Source organism: Orbicella franksi, chromosome 4, assembly GCF_964199315.1.
Source record: "Orbicella franksi chromosome 4, jaOrbFran1.1, whole genome shotgun sequence".
NCBI classification, from domain to species: domain Eukaryota; kingdom Metazoa; phylum Cnidaria; class Anthozoa; order Scleractinia; family Merulinidae; genus Orbicella; species Orbicella franksi.
In genome coordinates this window covers 13,456,347-13,479,801 of record NC_138148.1, presented here as the reverse complement: position 1 = coordinate 13,479,801, position 23,455 = coordinate 13,456,347, and the positions used below count along the sequence as shown (strand labels likewise).

General features: G+C 38.7%; 1 protein-coding gene and 2 long non-coding RNA genes across 4 annotated transcripts; 2 read left to right on the top strand and 1 right to left on the bottom strand.

Moving 5' to 3' along the window:
- Nucleotides 1-6,158: 6,158 nt before the first annotated feature.
- Nucleotides 6,159-7,835, bottom strand: LOC145485867 (uncharacterized). Its single transcript, XR_014049233.1, has 3 exons — nucleotides 7,415-7,835; nucleotides 6,774-6,887; nucleotides 6,159-6,477 (listed from the first exon to the last, which is right to left on the bottom strand). It is a non-coding gene; the product is annotated as an uncharacterized LOC145485867 (long non-coding RNA).
- A 7,532-nt stretch (nucleotides 7,836-15,367) lies between these two features.
- Nucleotides 15,368-17,211, top strand: LOC145483429 (uncharacterized). The gene is made up of 4 exons (XM_081461937.1): nucleotides 15,368-15,767; nucleotides 16,134-16,250; nucleotides 16,568-16,618; nucleotides 16,844-17,211. The coding sequence occupies exons 1-4, from the start codon at nucleotides 15,576-15,578 to the stop codon at nucleotides 17,192-17,194; spliced, it is 711 nt and encodes a 236-aa protein (XP_081318063.1). The 5' UTR covers nucleotides 15,368-15,575; the 3' UTR covers nucleotides 17,195-17,211.
- Nucleotides 17,212-17,632: 421 nt separating this feature from the next.
- LOC145483431 (uncharacterized) lies at nucleotides 17,633-19,764 on the top strand. 2 transcript variants are annotated; one of them, XR_014048919.1, is made up of 3 exons: nucleotides 17,633-17,813; nucleotides 18,074-18,103; nucleotides 18,818-19,764. It is a non-coding gene; the product is annotated as an uncharacterized LOC145483431 (long non-coding RNA). The 2 variants fall into 2 exon arrangements; XR_014048920.1 differs by lacking the exon at nucleotides 18,074-18,103.
- The last annotated feature ends 3,691 nt before the right edge of the window (nucleotides 19,765-23,455 follow it).

Sequence of the window (23,455 nt, the reverse complement as noted above, 5' to 3'; positions counted from 1 at the left end):
GTTTTCACAGGCGTGTTGACCTTCGTTATTGTAGGGTTTGAGACACCTTGCGCAGAAATAACTGTTACCAAAGAACCCAGGTAACATAGTGATCACATTGTAGTGTTCATTATCATACAACAGTACCAATTGTTTTTCCTGAGGCTTTCCAAAAGAAGTCACGCTATAACCTCGGGTAGCGTCCACAAGTAAGAGCTGATAATTGTTCAAGGATGGCGTCAATGCAAATCTAGTGAGTTCCTCGTAACCGCATTTTCCCATTTCTACATTAGCTTCTATATGCAGCTTGATTGCTTCATCTCTTTGGATAGAGACACCTCTTCTGAAGCTGTTCCATTTAGGGTGATCATCCACTCTAGCTTTAGCTGTCACAATGGTGCGGGCGCAGCATAGTTCGTCTTTGTTATCGATACTGATGACCGAACCTTTCAAACATTTGAAAGTTTCTGGATTAGAATGTCCAGGTTTCAATTTTCGTTTCTGACCGCTACCACGAGGAGATGTACGAACGTGTGTAAAAGATAATTGAAACAAATCATTCATTTCAAAGTTCTCGTTTGAGTTTAACACCTGTGACATTTGCTGCAGCAGACTGTCGACACGATCGCTACCATTTAACCATTCCCCCACCGGTAACCCTCGATAAGCATAGCTGTTGACTAAGCGATTGCTGGCTAAATTGAAGCAGACACGATCAGCGGCTGGTATCCTGTCTCGGAGAATCAAATTTTGGATTGTTCTATGTAATCCATCAGCAATTGCTGCTGCCAAGTTTTGTTGAGGTATAAATTGTCCCACCTGACGAATGTTGGAGGTGTAGTGACGCTCTCTAACGTCCATTTTTTTGCTGACTATCTACGTACGGGTTGAGTACAAATTCGAAGCATCCAGGTTCTGTGATAGCAAGACTTCCCCCCATTTGTTCTTGATTAGTGAGTTCACGTTCTGTAGCCTCGGCGACATTTGACAAAATCGTATCATCAAAAGAGTCGTCAAGAATCTAAGAGAAAATATAAAATAAAATAAATAACCCGGTTCATCACACATTAAGTACACAAAATGTATTTTTGTTGCAACATATTTAATTTACCTCTTGGAAATAACTGTTTTCTGGTCCATTCTCAATAGCAATAATGGCCTCCAACAATTCTTCATCGCTTATATCCTCAAAGTGGCTTGACATGGGGCAAAAATCTTATCCAGAGAAACAAAAGTTTACTCAACAGTCCACCATCTGCAAATGATTTCTATCTAGTGAGTCCCAACTTTATTGGTGTCGGTAACTAATCATATTACAGGAAATGTCAGCACATTTCCAACATCCAATCATATTGCACAAAAACGACATCATATTTTTAACCACCAATCAAGTAACATGACGTTATTGATCTATCATAATTACATTCACACACGCAGACCACCCGAAAAGTTTACTTAGTTTGTTAATTTAATTTTCCTGTAAATGAATAACAATTACACAACTCGCATGAAAACAAATGCCTTCATTAGTCTTTTAGCGTCCGTTCAATTTGCCTTAAAAGATAATAGCCTATTCAGTTAAGCTAACAGAGTCTAATCATTCAATGTTTAAGATAATAGTCCATTGTCACATTCTTGCATTAAGTCTTCAACTCATATGCAAATTTCGCTATCCCCGCGGCCAATGGGACAAATTATTTGCATCGCGCGCTAAACTTAAATTTAGGAGCAACAGTTCAATTGTAACTTTAAGGTTTATAAAATACGATCGGACGAACGCTATAGCTTTGCTTATCCTAAATCCGTCCAGTGTTACTTGTGTTATACTGGTAGAACATTTCCAAGTCCGTCAGCGAGCTATTCAAAATCAAAAGAACTTCTTTTCAAAAACCGTAACTGCCTTCAAATTACAGACCTGATATAAAGGATTACAGCGAGCTATTCAAAATCAAAAGAACTTCTTTTCCAAAACCGTAACCGCCTTCAAATTCCAGACCTGATATAAAGGATTACAGTGAGCTATTCAAAATCAAAAGAACTTCTTTTCAAAAACCGTAACCGCCATCAAATTCCAGACCTGATATAAAAGGAATACAGCGAGCTATTCAAAATCAAAAGAACTTCTTTTCAAAAACCGTAACCGCCTACAACTTCTAGGTCTGATTGAATCACGTATTCATATAAAAAACACAAAGGTTCATTATCGTTTCCATTCATTATCAGTGACTATTCAAAATCAAAAGAATTTCTATTGAAATGCTTATACCCTCCTTGAAATTCCAGGTTGTGATTAAATCATGTAGTGGTATTGAAAAGCATAAAGGCTTATCCTTTCCATTCAATTTCAGTGACCTAAGTCAAAATCAAAATAATTTCTTTTCAAAGTCCTCAGCTGTCTTCAAATTTCAGGTCTGATTAAATCATGTAGGTTAAAGTATGAAGTTATCTTTTCCATTCAGTTTCAACGACCCATTTCAAAATAACGTTACGGATTTGTATTCGCCCGACATGTACTCCAATTTCAAGTTATATTTATTACCTCTTGAGAATCGTTGTCTTGGTCCGCGTTCTCAATAGAACAGACAGCCGCCAAGAGTGGTTCATCAATCAAATTCATTGCTGGTTTTGAGGACGCTGTCAAACTGAATTTTATGACGCTGGAGTTTTGATAATCAATAATCGATTTTGTGAATAATAAGTGCGTGTCTCCACGTGCTCGAGCACAAAATTAAAAGAACTGGGGAAAGCACGTTGGACCATTGACTTTTATTAATGTGGTGGCTCCTAAAAGAGCCGTTTGGTTCTTACCTACATAAAGTCTGTAGGATTTTAAAAGGTCGCCATACCTTGCTTTCTCTGCTTCAAGAAGACGTGATAAGCTCTGGAGAACAGATACACCGTAATGACGCGGAATTTGTCGCCGTACGATTCCTTCCATGAGAAATAAACAACACAGGCTAAAACTATTCCGGAACACACAAAAAGAATCTGGAATGAACTAATAAGTATGCGATAAACCAATCACAGATCGCTAACTCATTAAGTTGACTTCACTGTACTGAATAAGTATTTACCAACCAATCAGGAAGTAGGATGAAGACAGGTCACCAAATTTGAACACAATGAGTAGAAGTACGACTTCTTTAGTACAAAATAAACCCAATCAGTACTATTGTGAACTTAAAAAGTCTGCCAACAGCAAATCAAAAGCTAACATTCAGAATGAAACGTTCGTGTTCAGCTTTGCTCACCAAAATATGGCAAAGAAGGTATTGTCAATCATCGTTTTCCTTGATAAAAGCGCGTTGATAAATTGTAGCACGAAAAGTTATCCTATATATTATGTCCTAAAATGTCGCAGATGTCAAGAAATTCAATAATACAGCATTTAAGTCGTGTCGATGGCAGCATTTTCGGCGAAAATTGTGCTGTCCGTTGATGTATTTTTAACTTAGGATAAACGCGACCTCGATCGCCTTGGGTTATCAACAACCTCCCGAGACATCCTACAATCCGGCAGAAACAAATATCTCAATTAATGGAAACCCGTTATTTCTAGCTTAGTTTAACCTCGCATTTAAGTCGGAATTTACAACTAGTAAATAAATTACGGTATCAATTCTCATTCTAATTTACCAGAGCTCTGTATTATTCACGCTTACCTTGGAAAGTCGGAAAACCCTGCCACCACTGGCGCATCGAATTTAAGGTTTTAACATCCATCCTCATGACGCGAAGCATTAGTTTTCCCTCGATTTATATGATATATTTCCCCTCACTTTCGTTGGATTATCAATAATATTGATACACTGGAGAAACACAAGTAGTCGAGCACAGGTACATGTAAGTTTTTAATCGTTCAGCCTTTGCACAACATTGAACACATGACACGCGACGAAATTCGAGACTGTTCACGCAATAGAGTACGTCACTCAACAGTACATCACTCTTCAGGAATGGATGTGAAGGTGTCATATGACTTAATTTAGTGCCCGAAAACTCTCACCCTAGTATGAATTGCCTAAATTTCCACTTGATGAAATACTTCTGGGACTAAAAGTGACGTTGCAAGTAATGGTTAAGTCGCTTCTATAATCGTTTTGAGGGGAAGAACCAAGAATATAGTAAACAAGTTATATTTCACAGACAACAATTCATCCCAACACTTCTCAACACACTCCTAAGATGCACTCTTTGTTTGTTACCACTGATACTTTCTGCTCGGTAATCTTGGTGTGAAAGAGCAAGTGATGGCAATGTTCTTCGAAAGGTACGTGAAACAGCTCAAAGCATCTAGTGCAGTGCAGTGCTTGTATTTTATTGCAAGAATATAATAGTTCACAATACAGGACCACAGCTATGTGCGTCTATGCTGCCGTTGTGATGCTCAGTACAGTGAGTGCAAATGATACTTTTTAAGTAAATCCAGAAGAAGACTACCAAACATCGACAGCTTGACTGAAGATCGAGAATTACACTTAACATTGAGTCAATCGCTGTCTCGTACTCAATGAGTACAAATTATACTCTTTAAGTAAAACTAGTAGCAAGGCTACCGAAGATCGAGAATTATGCTGAACATTAACTCAATTGCTATCTCGTACTCAATGAGTACAAATTATACTCTTTGAGTAAAACTAGTAGCAAGGCTACCTAAGATCGAGAATTACGCTGAACATTAACTCAATTGCTATCTCGTACTCAATGAGTACAAATTATACTCTTTAAGTAAAACTAGTAGCAAGGCTACCGAAGATCGAGAATTACACTTAACATTAACTTAATTGCTATCTTGCACTCAATGAGTACAGATTATACTCGTTAAGTAAAACTAGTAACAAGGCTACCGAAGATCGAGAATTATGCTGAACATTAACTCGATTGCTATCTCGTACTCAATGAGTACAAATTATACTCTTTACATGTAAGTAGAACCAGTAGTAAGACTACTAAACATTGACAGCTTGACCGAATATCTATAATTACAATTGAAAATTAAAAGGTTTCACGATTTCCTTTTTAATTACTTTACAAATTGCTACTTTTAAAGAAGGCTACCGAAGATCGAGAATTACGCTTAACATTAACTCAGTCGCTATCTCGTACTCAATGAGTACAAATTATACTCTTTACATGTAAGTAGAACCAGTAGTAAGACTACTAAACATTGACAGCTTGACCGAATATCTATAATTACAATTGAAAATTAAAAGGTTTCATGATTTCCTTTTTAATTACTTTACAAATTGCTACTTTTAAAGAAGGCTACCGAAGATCGAGAATTACGCTTAACATTAACTCAGTCGCTATCTCGTACTCAATGAGTACAAATTATATTCTTTAAGTAAACTAGTAGCAAGGCTACCGAAGATCGAGAATTACGCTTAACATTAACTCAATTGCTATCTCGTGCTCAGCGAGTACAAATTATACTGAGTTGGCAATGTCATACTCAATGAGTACAGCAGATTTTTTGTTTGTTGTAGGAAAGCGAACTGAGGCAATCAACATGGCAATCAAAATGTGTAATGTTAATCCAATAATTCAAACATCCGGTTGACCTATGTGTGACATACAAGATTCCTCACCAAATATCTGCTACATTGAGAAACAGCGGAACTTCAAATTGTCACAGATTGACAGGACAAGGTTCTAAAACAAATGTTTCACTTTGTGATAAAACTAGAGTAAAACAATCTTTATCTTATGGGGCTTTCTCTTTATCATTGTATTTCTCTTTAAGTTTCGTTATTGTTTCATTGCTTAACTTTTTTTCCCCTTTTTTTTCAACAAATTCTATTTTCATAAGTAGGTCTTCTAGTGGTATTTCCTGCGTTTGGTGCTTTCCTGCTCTCTTCCAGTCACTCCAAGTGCGCTTGTATCGACCAATTAGCCAGCCTAATGTAATACTGTTTTCTTTCACCTTTAAGACCCTTCCAATCAAAGGTCTCTCTCGACCCCAGGTAGAGCAGTACACCGCCCAGTTCTCATTAACTTTGGGATGGACCTTAAAGAGAAGCAAATGGCAGTGGCTTACAAATTTGCAAGATTGCAATCAGTGAATTGATCAGCACTATTCTTCCCAAGAAAATTTCCCATTCTTACCTTATCTTGTTTCTTTGATTGTTGTTCATCATCTCTCCAACTTCAGTTCTTCCACTAAACGAGGAGCACGTGGAGCTGATGATCGACTTCTTGCCTGCTCCTGTCGTTGGCAGTTTAAATCTTCTGTCCTCTTGAATCTCTTTCTCAGGTCATCCATTGCAGAACTTGCAACCACTTTTTCCTAAAAGAATCATGTATGCCTGGGTTACCTTATAACATTACTTCTGTTTTTGACAAAGCAGGAAAAACATTTTACAGTTCTTTATTTTGTACCCTTGTTACCACAATTTCCTCGATTTCCGAACTTTCTCCGTCATCCTCGCTCTCTTCATTTTCAGATGAACTTGCGGTCACCAACGTTGTTGCTTTTACCGAGGGTGTTTGGGCGCTGACCTAAAAGCAAACATGTTAAGTAAACGTGTGGTAGAAAAATTACATGACACCATGTTTTTCGAGGAGGGAATATCGGAAGGAATTTTGCATTTCAAAAGTGTTTAGGTTGATACTTTCATGGAATGCTTCTTATAAGAAATGTACGGTGGATTACTGCCAGTATCTTTCCTAACACCCACACACACTGGCAACATATCATTGGCACTGGACACTACTGATTCATCTCTTTAGGATTTGTAATATACCATTACCTCTGGATAACCTTAACGTGCCCATATTAGTTTCAAGTAGCGTACCTTGGTCTTTTCAGCTGTTAAATCTCTCTTCCTAATATCATCTAGCCAACGGGCTTTTATGTCATACACCTGGTATTTTGCTTCTTCAAGGTTTTTCCTCAGTTTATCGGTTTCCTGTTAGAAGGAAAAAAAAAGTCTATTAAATTTTAAGGCACATACATATAGCGTATTAAAGGCGTGTTTGAGTATACGTTTGTTTTTCAAGGTTTGAAAACATGGCCTCGTGGTCAGCTCTCGGGCATTTACGCCTTTGTCACGTCAGTGAGCATCCCCTGTCTTCAATCTTCAGAATATTTTGCATTCTACAGTTTTTGAAACTGCAAATTGATTTGTGGTCCATATGTTATCCCGAAAGATATGTTTCACCTTTTTGGACCGATCGACTTCTTTTTCCAGCTGGAGCTCCAGTTCTGTTTTTTCCTCCTTCACTTTGTTGAGTTGTTCCTGCAACTTTAATATTGAAAACTTTAGATGGGGTGACTATGTAATTTCCATTTCTTATCGACCCCAACTGTAGCAAAGGTAACGTATTTCCCTTCAAGTCGTTTGCGGTATTCAGTACATCGCATTTTCGTCTACCTATATTTCAACAAGGCTTAAATTTTGACACTAACTAATTTTCAAGGATAAAGTGAACGTACCGAGGCAACCTGTTTATTCAGGTCTTCAACCTGCTTCTCCAGGTTATCTGTAGCTTCCTTGTCACTGACTTCATTTGGCTGCAAGGAAACGTGACACGGGCCGAGTTCTTTGAAGACGTTAAAGAACGCTAGTCAGATTTCTATCACATGACCATGCGAATGCAAACATAACTTTCCTTCAGAGATCCAAAAGGAAAACTGAAGATTCAATAGACCATACTGTAAAATATTTATCTGGTTTTTAGTTCAGTGTTATATTAGTGTAAGCCAGTGCGTTCCTCCTATTATGGATAAACGTTATATACTTGCCTTTGAAATTTTGACGTTAGGTTTTCTCAAATTGGAAATTCCCTCATCTGTTTTCCTTTTCTCACGCAACTCATGTTGCATTTTCCTCATCGCTGACAACAACTTTGTCCCTTTCGCCACTTCAGAAAGGTCCCTGTACCTCTCTTCTTTAGTCTTCTTTTCCAGAAATGTAAAAGAACTTGCCGTTATCGTGGTGTGCTTATTGGCCAGGAGCAATTGACCTTGCCTGTACTTCTTAACAATTTCTTTGACTTGTTCAAAGCATCTGTGGCTCAGGGAAGCCACCAATGTATAGCACTGGAGATTCTATTGAAAAGTGAATCACCGTTTAATCTAACAACCTATACTATTCTTTTCTCGTACGAGTGTTTCAGAATAATATCGAGGACAAGTTCAGAATATGCTTAGAATATGCACTCTCCGCTCTTCAGTGAAAAATAATTTGTTTAAGAATGTTCCCAGAAATTTAATAAATCACCTGTTTTGAAAATTACTTCATTATGCCATTGAAAAGAATGTTTTTAACAAAATAACGTGTACAGCTCGGGACATTCATGTGCGTACATGTATGACTGTTGCATGCACTAGGCAAAGACGATTGTACTATACTCTGTAATCTAAAGAATGTATAAAGAATATTTTAGTCTTACATGAAGACATCAGATTTAAAGTTGTTCAAATACACGCGTGCTACCTTTCTATTAACGTAATTTGAACTGACTCGTATGTGCGCCATAGAAGCAGTCGTGCTGCTACCATAGATCTTTTTCATTTCTCTTATCCATTCGCGCGCAAGGGCTTTTTCTTCTGGAGGATCATCTCTTCCCATTAATCTACCACGAGCACATCCGAACAGGTTTTGCCGCATATCCCGAACCATCTTCATGAAGTTTAGTTCTTCTCTCAACATTGAAGAAGCACTTGCTTCGGAACGTTGCAAGGATTCTGGGTATGGAACGATGGGTTGGAACGTGGTAGGCTCTGAAATTGTCAAATCTGCACCCTGAAGGTCTCTCAAAAAGCTGTACCGTGGAACAGGAGAGACAATGTGCTGTGGAAAAGAGGGGATCAAGGTAGCCTCTGTTAGGGGTACATCTCCTGCTAGATGTAGATGTAGTGAATCCACTGAAGGTGAAGGTGAACGTGAGGTCTCGGGCATTTCGGATACACGTTCCTGGTTGGACATTTTGCTGGGATTATGAGAACGAACTTCGTTGACAAAAGTGAACGAACAATTGACTCCACTTAGCATCACTTGAAACTACTTTCGGTGTGCTCGTGCACTAATACCGTATTTACCCGTGTATAATGCGCACCCGTATATAATGCGCACCCTGATTTTCCGGACAATTTTTGAAAAAACAAAAAAATCGTTGTTCAACGAAAGACAAACATTACAATGAGTATATTCCATTGCAACAGTTTAATAACATGAACTTTTAAGCTTACAATACTCAGGTAATTTGTGTTGACCTGCCGGTAAACTTTCCTGAATCACAAAGCAGTTTTTTACAACAGTTTCGAAGTGAGCGATAATTTTAAGATTGTTAACAGTACCTCAAAATCCGTAAAAATCCTCTGACTCTGAGTCAGATGCGAAGAGCTCGTCTACAACCTCATCTTCTAAAATAGATTCATCATCTGAAGAACTGTCGAAAACACAATCATCCTCGGAACCATCCAGAGCATTTGTGATTCCACACTTTAAAAAAGATCTCGCGACCATTTCTCGTGGAATATCACGCCATGCTTCGCCGATCCACTGGCACATGAGTTCTTCGGATGGTTTCTTTTGTCTTCCAGTTGCTGTCAGTTCATGGATTCCCTCAGCCATCCATGCCATCCACCTTTGCCTGACTCTGTCCCTAAAAGGTTTGTTTAAACAGACATCTAGAGGCTGCAGTACTGAGGTGAGCCCGCCAGGAATTATGGCCAAATCCGTGTTCTCCAATTTCAGCAAATGTTTCACTTGCTCCGTCTTGTGTGCTTCAAAGGAATCCAACACAAGTAGACTTCTTCGCCGACTTAGACCTCCAATTCGACAACGCCAATCTTTTTCAATCCAAATTTTCATGATTTCGCTGTCCATCCAGCCCTTTTCTTGGACAGCAACTACGACGCCATGTTTGTTTTGGATCTTTGGCATGGTCTTGCACTTGAAAATGACCAGCGGTTTCAGTTTGGAGCCATCTCCTGTGCATGCCAAAACGACAGTCAGGCGGTTCTTTTCATTTCCTGTGGTTCGAATCTTCACTGTTTTATCGCCGATTGTGCTGACAGTTCGATTTGATGGCATGTCAAATTGAATTGGACTCTCATCCATGTTTGCCACAAGATGAAGAGGATAGTTGTGGGCTCTTCGCTGCCTGATAACAAACTGGTGAAACTGCACGATTTTCTCTTCGTAGTCGCGTGGAAGACGTTGGGTGAGCGTGGTTTTCTGTCGCAATGACAAACCATTCCTCTTCATGAATCTTTGGCACCAGTGGTTGGTAGCCTTAAACTCGCCAGCAGCGATGTCATACTGCGGATGTTTAGAAAGTTCCATCGCTTTTAGCCTGATCATGGCCGGTAAAATCGCCAGTCCGTTGTTTTGCTTTTCTGTGATCCAAGCCATCAGATCTTGCTCAAGGCGAGGCCAAGCCGCTTTCCTTCCACGATTCGCACGTTGAAGTCGCGGCATTTTCTCTAGGTTTTCCTTGCTTCTTCGCCAAAGGCGGATATTGCTCTCGGCAATTCCAAACTGTCGCTGGGCTGAACGATTTCCATGCTGTTCTGCAAATTGTATAACTTTCAACTTCTCCGCTGTGGTGTAACTTTGTCGCTTCGTGTTTTCTGCTGCCATGATTGCCCGTAAGTTTACAATTATTCCAATAAAGATGCTTCAAAACAATTTGTTTTAATCTATCATATTTAAACAGCTGTTATTGGTTAGTTATGTTTTTATTATAACAAAAGTCTTAATCACAGCCTATTAAAACCAAGTTTATTGTTCTTTCGTGTATTCATGCAAATGAGTGTAGCGGTGTAATCAACAAACAAAAGATTCCGCATATAATGCGCAGTGCAAATTTCGAACTATAAATTTTGGAAAAAAAGTGTGCATTATACACGGGTAAATACGGTATTTATACCACTTGAAACGGAAAGTAAAACGTGTTTTCGTATAGGCCTTAGTTATTGGGCGTTGGGCAGTTAATAGATAGGCCAACGCGTAGGGATACGTATATGGATGCATAAGAGGGTTGAGCACCGTGATTTTTGCATGCATTCACGTAGGTCAGTGAATAAGATCTCAGTGCTTTGTAGAGACAACAAATGTAGTATGCCTTCCAGCATCGCGATCTTTCTGTCCACTGTAGTCACATGTCGTGGTAGAAAGGCCTTGCCCCAGTCCAAACTATTAGGTATAGGTCAAGGTGGGAAACAGGAAGATTGGCCTACGTATAAGCAACAAGACGCGTATTTGGGTTCAGCTGAAATCGTGATCCGTGATCCATGACTCAATGATCCATGACATGTCACGGTGCTAATGACTGAGAGTTTAGAAAGAGTCGGATTTCCCTATAAAAAACCATTGAAAAATAGCTATTTTTACTATAGTATTTGTTAAACAATAAAATATCCAGATTAAATCAGGGGAATAGAACTGTGGTCCGGCTGAAATGGATTTCAAAATGAGATATAGTCCCAGAGTTATTTAAATTGCACGTGCTTGTTGGCCTCCTTTTGGAACATTCTATGGGTAACACACCCATGTGAGATCTAATTGATGCTGACAGAAGTATGATAACTTAAAGTCGCATGTCACGAAGTTACTAGATCCTTTCTTGGTTGGTCTGCGCTTGCAGTCAACGCTGAAAAATTTGACTAAAGAGTGGCCAGTATACTTGTACATCACTTTCCATTTGGGAAAGTTTCGGAAGTGATGTAATGGTGCGTGTATCCTGACATCTAAGTTGACGTGAGGAATATACCTTGGCGTGAGATAACCAACACTCGAGCAAATAATCAGTTTACTAAATTCAAATCTGTAGCTTGTTTTGAGCCTTGCTCAGGGAGGTGGATAAATTGTGTTCCTGTAGGATTCGAGGAAAAGTTTAGGAAACGTTGATGAAATAAAGTTTTATGAACATATGACCTGATGGATTTCGTAGCCAATTATTAGATGTACCCATTTAATTCCCGTTAATTAAATGATCACTGTCAAGAACAAAATCGACTGTGGCAGAAAACTAAAACGTGGAAGGCGGTATTGTCACCATAAAGACTTCTTGCATTTTTTGAATTAGTCCTGAACTGAAAATTCTCGGACTTTACATCGCATATATCGTGATCTGCAACTTCTTGAGTGTTGCGTTAACTTATTAAGTAGCTGAAGAGTTGAGTTTTCACTGGTTGTTATCAGGTTTCAACTCATAAAGTTTCTTTTTTACTCAATCAGTAATTTTTGTAGATCCTTAGTGGCCAAACTGAAACCGCCATGGTTTCAAGATGATTTGGCGCTTCTTTCAAAAACGGAAATCTAGATTTGGCGCTTATTTGCAATGTGTAACATTGGGTTGGTTTTTGATATTGAAATGTGGAAATTTCGCACAATTCTTCTCCTCTGTTTGCTGCCCCTTCCTCTGGAGTCGGTTCATTGCCCCTGCAGCCTACTGAGAGCTTTCTTTCCTCACCGGGACGCAAATGTTGGCTCATTCCTCGGTAAGTACAGCTTGACGTGTACTGTTGCGATCGCTTGGTGATTTTAGCCAGTAATTGTGTCGTAAAATTGAAGTTTTTGTTCTCCTTGTGACAGATTGCAAATCAATTCGAGAAACAATTAACAGTAGCAGTGGTTCGATGACAGCAGAGAAAACGACACCAAGTTTCTTCAAAAGTCTGGCAGATGGTAGTGAATTCTTGTTGTCCTTTTTCATCGTAACGACATCTCTGTTGTTGTTGTTTACTGGCATTATTAATGGATCGTACACATTGTGTTCCTGCTCTGTATGTTTGAAGAACAATTGTATTACCAGTCACCAGCACTCCGTGACAACATTAAATTCATCCCTTCCAATCGCAAAGAAAAGGAACTCTCAACGGTGCTCAATGGTGCGGCACTTGCCTTTAATATGTACGATAAAACTCGACTTTTATTGACTTGTGCTTCAGTTGTTGCCGCGGGTCACCTGCTGGGAATAAATGGTATTTTGTTGGACGCGATGGTACACCTTGCAGCACTTGCAGAAATAAAACATGTCTTACTTTACGCGGGTGCTCTTAGCACAGGAATTGCAATTTCAGTTGAGAAAGAAGCCTTGAAGGATGTCATTAAATTATTCTCATCAATGACAGTAGAAATGGTATTAATTGACAATGCAATTTCTACTTGCAATTCTTTAAAATCAGATTATGCCCTCCTTACTGTTGCACTTACAAACTGCATTACCTTAACAGCATGCTTTATTGCATTCGGTATACATAAACTTTGTCGTTCCAAGACCTCGAACCAGGACATTACACTGCCAACATCCACCAATGCAACCTTGTTTTTACACAGAAGTTTAGGAGATATCTGCACCGTTTTTGCAGACTTGAGTTTAACTTGGAGGGAGGTTATTGATATGGTGAATTTCAACCATTCCTTTACGATTACATCATCGACAAGAATTACCTGGTGTGGAAAGAACTTGATGTCCGACTTACCTCTTTTGGAGTATGGAATTCACGATCTAAGCACGCTTTTCATTAAGGACATGGGCCTGAAGGGTGGAACTCCTGACTGGGACGATGAAGATAGTGATGCAGACCGTAGGGTAGGTTTACGCCCTTTGAGACAATGACACAAGTTTGCATTACATAGTTTTAGTAGGAGTAGGGGAAGGTGGACTTAATTTCAAGTGTAGCTTTTCTTTTTTTTAAAGGAATATCTTTCAGAGGAGTCGATGTGGGATACAAGCACAGAGGATGTTTTGTCGGAAAGTGATAGCGAGGAATCTTTTGCATCGCTACCACAGCAGGTAACTAGTGAAGAGTATCGAGCCAATCAATTTGTCATAAATGGTGAAACTACCGTCTAACCTAACAGAACTTACTAAATAATCCCCTGTTTCTTTGGTGTGCAAAGCCGAAGGAAAATTTTCGACACCCGTGAGTTGTTCATAGTTGTTCTCACTGACATTTCAATTTCAATTTCAGGACTCTTCGACACCAACCACTTGTGGTAAAGGTGGGCATTCCAAGAGGAGAGAGAAGATGCTGAGTGAAGACCAAATGCGCGCCGACCAAAAGGAATGGTGTTGTCGATTAAAGTGTTCCGAAAAAATAAGCTTTGGAGATTTTAAGCAGGCCAGAACGTTGTTTTGGGGCGATTGCTCGGAAAAGCAGCAGCAACAGTTCATTTTTTCCTTTTTCCAGGTTGCAGGCGGGACAACAGTGGCACATGCTAATGACTTGAAATTTCTTATAGCTGGAAAGCAGGTGTGCAGGAAAGCATGGCTCAGGGCCCATCACATCTCCAATGGAAGGTTAGTTGTAAATAGTGATTTGAAAGCACGAGAAAGGTCCGAGGAAAAAGGCAAACTTTGTAAGCAGGAACCAAGTAGCAAAAACTCCACTCAAACTTTCCTCTTTTTAGTGAAATAGAATTTCATGGAAGTTATAATCAGCAATGAGAGGCACGAACCGCCAATAACTCTGCTGTTGAGAGAAGTGCAACTCCGAAATCCGTTCGCAGTATGCGTAAGAGAAATATACGAAAGTAGACTCACGCAAGAGACGTTGTTTTTGGGGAAACAGCAACAAGGGCAATGTGTCAGCACCCCCATACAGTGATACTTTAAAAATTTGCCCTTGACTAAAATCACATTTTTTCGATCTGAAGGTTCTACAGTCTTTGGGATGACTTCAAAAGGGTGTGTAGAACTCCGTCATCGATGAATAAAACTTCTTCGAAAGGCCTTTCTACAAAAGCAATTAAGGCGAGGGCATGGTTTCAGGAATTTGTGAGGACATCTGGAGATAGCATGCCACACGAGGATAAAGTCTGTCTCCCTGCTTGCCTTACCAAAAGGGACATCTACAAGATGTACCTTCAGGATATGGAACGTATGAGGAACCCTTCCACAGTGTCCGGGGAGACCTTTCGTAAAGTCTGGGAGAATTACTTCTCTCATGTAACTATTCCAAAGGTATGGTTGACCGACAGTGGCAATTTATGTTTGTTTTGCTTCGCCGAAAATGTTTTCGTTTTTATACTAATGTTTTCATACTAACGATAGCTTGTGGAAGAAAACAATGTAAGTTGATTCTTGTGTACCATTTTGACATTATTGCCATTTCTTTTCCAAAATAAAAGACAAGGATTTTGCTCAAAGGTTTATTTATGTTATGATGCGCTTCTCGTATCCTAAATTAAAACCTAATTTTTGAATTTCTTTTCTTCTTCCTCCTCTTCTTCTTCAGGAGAGCCGATTCACAAAATGTGGAGTATGTGTCTTACTGAAAGATTATTTGAAAGTCACCAGAAATAAGGAAAAGAGGGAAGAACTGATGATAATGAAGCAGTATCGTAACAAGCAGCAGATGTAAGTTTTTTTCCGCATTTATAAAGCCTTGAAAAGGAGCTCGTAAGTGGGCAGCTTCTAACTACTTTTGAAATACGTTAGGCAAGAGAGAGAACAGTACTACCGCCACCAGATGCTCGCCGAGGAAAGACCAAGGAAATACCTTAGCCTGATAATAGACGGGATGGATCAAGCGAAAACAAATATTCCTCACTTTCCAGAAGCTTCAAAGGTAGGCTAAGAATTCCCCTTTCGCATCTGAAGATCACTAATTTATTGCCCACCAATCGATTCTCCGTTGGATGTCGCTTTGCCAACAACTCAGTTTTATTTTTCATAAGGCTGCGGAATCCAGCTTTCTAAGGACGCATGTTACTGGTGTGTTGTCGCATGGAGATGGGAAAGCGTTCGCATTCATTGACAAACTGGAGTGGCCTCATGACTCAAATTTGACAATCAACATCCTCGTTAACATTCTCCTTAAAACAGCAAAGGTTTGTAAAAATAAAGTTTTGTCTGATTATAGCTCGAACTTAAATGTCTTACATTTACTGATTTCAAATAATCATATTTACTTATTAAGTAACTTTGTTTTCTCTATGTAGAGATTAAATGGTGGATAGGCAGTTTGATGTAAAATCTTGCCACGAGATTCGTAGCCATTTGTTTCAGACGGGTTTCGTGTAGGTTGTGCAATATATTGTGGTGTTATAATTATTATACTTCTATTCTTTAACTTCTTTTCTGAAATGGGTATGCGGCGCAAAGAGTATGCGATTCAGCTGAACAGTACATATAGATAGGAGAGGCAGCAGCTCCAGGAGGAGTAGTAATAGTACTATTATAACCCTTTTTTTCAGAAGGGAAGATTACCCCCCGTACTATACTTGCAGATGGACAATTGTTACCAAGAATGTAAGAACCGATACATCATGGCATTTTGTGCTTTTCTCGTGCAGAAAAAAATATTTAAGAAGGTGGGTAGAGTAATACTTTTACATAAACTTCTGGAAATACATATACTGTGTTACAATGTTGTTCAAATTGAACTGAAGAAATGTGTGTTTGCTAAATATTTTAAAATTGACGAGAGTTCGCAGCATTAAGATACAAGTACCAATGTGTTCGCACAAAATAAGTAAAAAAATCAATCAATCAATCAATACAAAAACAAGCACATTCTTCATATGTCCTAAGGGACCAATACAGTTCCTGCAGAAGGCCACTTCCAGTAAAACACGGTATTTTCATAACAAGAAAGGTTATTTTCACACATGTAATATTTTTTTCACAGGTCCGACTCTCATTTCTAATGGTGGGGCATACTCATGAGGATGTTGACCAGGTTTGATTGATTTATTGGAAAAGCTTTTTTTAGCTATAATGAATGACAAGTTGATATGCTGATTCACAGAGGTGAACTTTGGAGCCCTTTGTTGGAGCCCAAACATGGTGCTAACATTTCAAAATCTGCTAGGGCGGCTAACTTACTTTCCCCTTTTTGCAAGTCATTTGATGTTCGAATTCCAAACAAAACATTTGAAAACCAATCCTTTCTTTTCTTTTCTAGTTTTTTAGTAGGATTGCTCAAAAACTTCGAAAGACAGCTGTGAGCACAATTCCAGAGCTTTGTGATGCCATATCCCAGAGTTTTACACCTAGACCAGATGTTTATGAGGTGACACAGATGTATGATTATAAATCCTGGTTGGAGCCTTTCGCGTCGCAGTTGTCAAATCACATCTACCCACACGCTTTCAAATTTGAGGAGAAGGAAGGGGCTGTTCAGATGTTTTACAAGAGCTGGGCCAGCGACGAACTGTGGTTGCCAAATGAAGATAGTGGTCTGAATTATCTAGAAATAGCGATGTCCATAGATATAACACTCGCTCCGAAGATCATCTTAGACTTCCAACAGTAAAACGGAACTGGGTAAACAGAGAACTTGTTATCATGCCTTTAAAGACTGGAATGCCTTGGACAGTGACTTGAAGAACTCTGACACCATATGTCAGTTTAAAAGTAATTTTTTTAAATCTATCAGTCTATAATTTACTTTTGTATTTTTAATATATTTTTTTAATTTGTGTATTTATTTTTTAATAATTTAATGTTATTTTGGATCGGGACCTTTCTGTAGATCACCTACGGGTGAGAAAGCTTCCCGTTAAAATATCATTAAATAAGTTGTTCTTTCTAGTGTTCCCACTGGTAGACCAATTCTCCTCCGACCAGACCACAAGAAATCTTTGGAAATACTAGAGCTAGCAAACAAAGTTGAGAAGTGCCGCGTGAGACTCGATATCTGTCAGCGTGGATGGTGGAGGGAGTACCTTTCATCAGAACAGGAGATAAGGAAGCTGTGGTCTTCTGCCAGTGAAGAACAACTGTTAGAGATGGGCAAAGAAGGCTGGTTTATTTCCCTTCTCTCGCCCTTCAGCCAAAAAGGTCTGAGAGAAAATTCCTTGCCAGGAGAAAACGAGACGGATATGGATGGGAAACTTGCAATGCTTGTAGAAAAAGTTAACAAGTTTCCAGAGGTAGTACTATAAGGTTTAATAGCTCGTGTTAACTGCATGTACCTAATACGTTCTAATATATATTTTGCTGTTAAGTATTTATACGAGATTTTTCAAATATTACAGTTGCAAAAAGCCTACGTAAACCTGACACTTTTCAGGTAGTAGTACACCTTACATTACTTCTATTGTAAACAAATGTTATGCACGTATAAACTAAGTAGGAATGAAAAAGTCAACGTTTTGCCTGCATTAACTATACTTCTTTTATCTGATTTTAGGTAGTCGTAGGATGGCCAAAGAAGACTCAGGTATGACAGGTATTCTTCACCTTACACAATAACCAGTGCCCCTTGTGCTGCTCTAATTCTAGTAACATTCATTGAATTGGCTTTGTTGCATTGGGTGTTGTCTATCCAAACCAAGAACAAGCTACCTTGGGAAGTGCAGCTTTAGCTACAGTGCATGGTGCTTCTCTACGAAACAATCCTGTTGAGCAAGTTCATTAGGCCAAATAGACCTCTTTAGCTTGGGAGGTTTGTTTTCCCATTGCAGACCACGTGATGATACTTTAGAGAATTCTTGCTTTCAAATTTTTAAATAGTCGCATGTGTATGAATGATTAATTTTAAGATGGATAAAAGAAACATTCTCTAGAGAATATCACGTGATCTACAATGGGAAAACAAACTGCCTAAGCTAAAGAGGGCTATTAAGAGAGGCATTTATTATTTTCAAGTATTTTTGGCTCCAGAAAATCAACACCGCAAAAATTTCAACAAGTTTAAGAGAATTGCTGAATTGCACATGAAGAATACCGAAAACGGATATTTTTAAGCCGTGTTTCTAAATAAATTTTTCATCTATTCATCGCGGTTGAACGCACTGAGTACATGATTATGTGACGCAGGGAACTGCTTGGAACATAAGAAGTATTAGAAAAGCACTAAGTTATAGCCAAGTGCGGCACCAGTTTCTCGGGCCGAATAAGTCTTATTCAGTTTGTGTTATACTCTGCATTTCAGGTAGCAAAGAAAAAGAACGAGATAAAAACAGGGAATAGAAAAAGAAAAGGCGACCAAGAGGAATCAGAACAAAGCAGAAATATAACGGCAAAGAGAAATAAAACAGCTTAGGAAAGAAGTTGAGGTTGCAACCGTTTGTTCTCTGTAAACGTACCGTATTGCTTTTTACTCACACAGTATAATGTATAGTCACTGAGTTTCACATCGCCAAAGATTCAACTGCAAGTAAAATTCTTGGTCTTTGCTTATTATTGTTCTTGACACAAAAGAGCGGTATAATTTGTACTCATTGAGTACAATGTCACCACAGATTTATCTTAAAGGATAATGTTCGGCCGTCTTCATCATAGAAGCACTAGGCATGATGCTAAGACAGAATAAACCCGTATCGGTGACATTTCCAGGGCCGCTTATTCAGTTGCTTAGCTTTATCGAGATTTAATTCTCCTCTAGGTCTTTTTATTGCCAAGCAATATATTGCAAACAAAGTGTTGCTTATGTTTTAATTTGTACTCAATGAGTATATGCCACAGATTTCTTGTGTAGTATAATTCTCGGTCTCAATTTTGCCCACCTAGATCTGATTGCGAATAAAGGCAGTGTCACTGTAGAAGTTGCGAATAGAACTGTACCGATCTTTTTTGACTTTAAAAGTAGTAATTTGTAAAGTAATTAAAATGGAAATCGTGAAACCTTTTAATTTTCAATTGTAATTATAGATATTCAGTCAAGCTGTCAATGTTTAGTAGTCTTACTACTGGTTCTACTTACATGTAAAGAGTATAATTTGTACTCATTGAGTACGAGATAGCGATTGAGTTAATGTTAAGCGTAATTCTCGATATTCGGTAGCCTTGCTACTAGTTTTACTTAAAGAGTATACTTTGTACTCATTGAGTACGAGATAGCGATTGAGTTAATGTTAAACGTAATTCTCGATCTTCAGTAGCCTTGCTACTAGTTTTACTTAAAGAGTATACTTTGTACTCATTGAGTACGAGATGGTGATTGAGTTAATGTTAAGCGTAATTCTTGATATTCGGTAGCCTTGCTACTAGTTTTACTTAAAGAGTATACTTTGTACTCATTGAGTACGAGATAGCAATTGACTTAATGTTAAGCGTAATTCTGGATATTCGGTAGCCTTGCTACTAGTTTTACTTAAAGAGTATACTTTGTACTCATTGAGTACGAGATAGCAATTGAGTTAATGTTACGCGTAATTCGTGATTTTCGGTAGCCTTGCGACTAGTTTTACTTAAAGAGTATAATTTGTACTCATTGAGTACGAGATAGCGATTGAGTTAATGTTAAATGTAATTCTCGATCTTCAGTCAAGCTGTCGATGTTTGGTAGTCTTCTTCTGGATTTACTTAAAAAGTATCATTTGCACTCACTGAGTACTGAGCATCACAACGGCGGCATAGATGCACATAGCTGTGGTCCTGTATTGTGAACTGTTATATTCTCGCCATAAAATATAAGCACTGCACTGCACTAGATGCTTTTAGCTCTTTCACGGACCTTTCGAAGAACATTGCCATCACTTGCTCTTTCACACCAAGATTATCAAGTAGAAAGTATCAGTGGTAAACAAAGAAATAGAGTGCGTCTTAGGAGTGTGTCGAGAAGTGCTGGGATGAATTGTTGTCTGTGAAATATGATAACTTGTTTACTATATTCTTGGTTCTTCCCCTCAAAACAATTATAGAAGCGACTTAACCATTACTTGCAACGTCACTTTTAGTCCCAGAAGTATTTCATTAAGTGGAAATTTAGGCAATTGATATTAAGGTGAGAGTTTTCGGGCACTAAATTAAGTCATATGACACCTTCACATCCATTCCTGAAGAGTGACGTACTGTTGAGTGACATACTCTATTGCGTGAACAGTCTCGAATTTCGTCGCGTGTGGCGTGTTCAATGTTGTGCAAAGGCTGAACGATTAAAAACTTACATGTACCTCAGTGCTCGAGTACCTGTGTTTCTCCAGTGTATCAATATTATTGATAATCCAACGAAAATGAGGGGAAATATATCATATACATCGAGGGAAAACTAATGCTTCGAGTCATGAGGATGGATGTTAAAACCTTGAATTCGATGCACCAGTGGTGGCAGGGTTTTCCGACTTTCCAAGGTAAGCATGAATAATACAGAGCTCTGGTAAATTAGAATGAGAATTGATACTGTAATTTATTTACTAGTTGTAAATTCCGACTTAAATGCAAGGTTAAACTAAGCTAGAAATAATGGGTTTCCATTAATTGAGATATTTGCTTCTGCCTGATTGTAGGTTGTCTCGGGAGGTTGTTGATAACCCAAGGCGATCGAGGCCGCGTTTATCCTAAGTCAGTGAAAATACATCAACAGACAGCACAATTTTCGCCGAAAATGCTGCCATCGACACGACTTAAATGCTGTATTATTGAATTTCTTGACATCTGCGACATTTTAGGATATAATATATAGGACAACTTTTCGCGCTACAATTTATCAACGCGCTTTTATCAAGGAAAACGATGATTGACAACTAATACCTTCTTTGCCATATTTTGGTGAGCAAAGCTGAACACGAATGTTTCATTCTGAATGTTAGCTTTTGATTTGCTGTTGGCAGACTTTTTAAGTTCACAATAGTACTGATTGGGTTTATTTTGTACTAAAGAAGTCGTACTTCTACTCATTGAGTTCAAATTTGGTGACCTGTCTTCATCCTACTTCCTGATTGGTTGGTAAATACTTATTCAGTACAGTGAAGTCAACTTAATGAGTTAGCGATCTGTGATTGGTTTATCGCATACTTATTAGTTCATTCCAGATTCTTTTTGTGTGTTCCGGAATAGTTTTAGCCTGTGTTAAACGCAAATCTCGTCCGTGGGATAACCCCACGGACAGACTCCGATGACTTTCTTCATTTTGAAGACGTACATGTAATAGTGGCCATGTCCCATCTTGTAACCTTCGATGATTTCATAATCGTCACTATCGACAAAAGTTTTCCTTACCAGAAAGGCCACAGTTGACGTTAAATTAAACGTCCGCAGGAATTTGGATGCATTGAGTTCCTTATCCAAATCCACGTGCCTTTCATTGATGTGCTCAGCATGATCGTGAGATAGGATAACATAATCGTTTTCAAAACTGACTGCCATTTTTCCACGAGTGAGAATGAGAATATTTTTTCTCTACTATGCCTGATCTTTTATGAGCACACCCAAGTTGAGTGACATGTACCATCTATGTTTAGCAAGCCAATCAGAATAGTGCAACGCTCTGCCAAACCAATCAGATTAGTGCATTATGGCGGCATGAACGGTGGGGTAGTCTTTGAAATACCGTGCCTTTGAAAGACCCGTCCTTTTGAAAAAAATCCGTCACTTTGAAATAAGCGTCGCGCTAGCTAAAATTACTTCATGCAAATCGAGTGAAATCGAGTCCAGAGTATTTTACAGTTTTCATTGCAAAAACATGGCGCAACATCAATCCCGAAGGCTACATGGTTTGGATGCAGAAATAGTGCCGGAAACTGCCCGCGACAAACACTGTGTATTCTGTTTGACCGATGAGAAGCATGGTTTCAGTATTATCGGAGGAAATGTCCTACGCTTCCCATGCTGCAAGAAGTTCGCCCACCGCAGTTGTCAAAGAGAATGGGAAAGAAACTTGCCTCTGTGTCCCCACTGCCGAAGAAAACTAGGTGACGAACTCCCACCTGTGGAACTTACTGAACCTCGGAACAGAGAGGTTTCACCACGACAGCGAGCAATAAACGCTCTTCAAGAAGCGATACAAGATAGGGAAGGACTCAAACAATGAATTAACGTGGTAAGTTTGACTTTTTATATATACATGTCAGTTTTAAGGTTGACTTGACTACCACGTGCATCCAGTGAGTGAGTGATAAACCGATGCTACTTTTGTGCGCGTGGCACAAAGTCAAAAGGATTCCACATACACATTGTTGCTACATGCTTATGAATGCCAAACATTAATCGTACTATTTTTTTCTCTTCAGTTCGAATTTGCCTACCCGCTTCCTGCAGAACATGTTCGATTTCTGATGGAGAGAATCTTATATTGCCTGATCCATTCGCTCAAATTAATGTTATGATAACATTAGCAATTTGTGACGCTGATACAGAACGTAATCGAGTCTATTTTCGCATATTTCTGGACTATGTTTTACCCGAGGAAATTCAAAATTATTGCAGTATTTTTATAGTGTATCACCAGCGTGACATTTATGATTACAGGTTAGAAAGCATTATATTAATGTAGTTTTTTCTTGCTTTGTTTCAGTTTCATTTTCCCTACCACATCAGTACGGATAACATTGTAACAGTTTTTAATGTTTTAGAAAGTGTCATCCAAAACATTGATAGGAATGTTTATCATGTAATTTTTTATGTTGCGACTTGCCATGTAAATAACCTTTGGCATAACATTCGTTTTCGAGAGTTTGTTTACTATTTATTTCCATGGGAAGTGAATCAAATCATAGAATTGTATTCTGTTTCAACCGACATGCATTTAAATAACGAGTAGGTAATTCATTCAATGGATGTTTCTTAAGTTGGGCACATCGATTCTAACATAATTCGGGCGCGTTGCTACTAGAGCTCACACATTGTAACT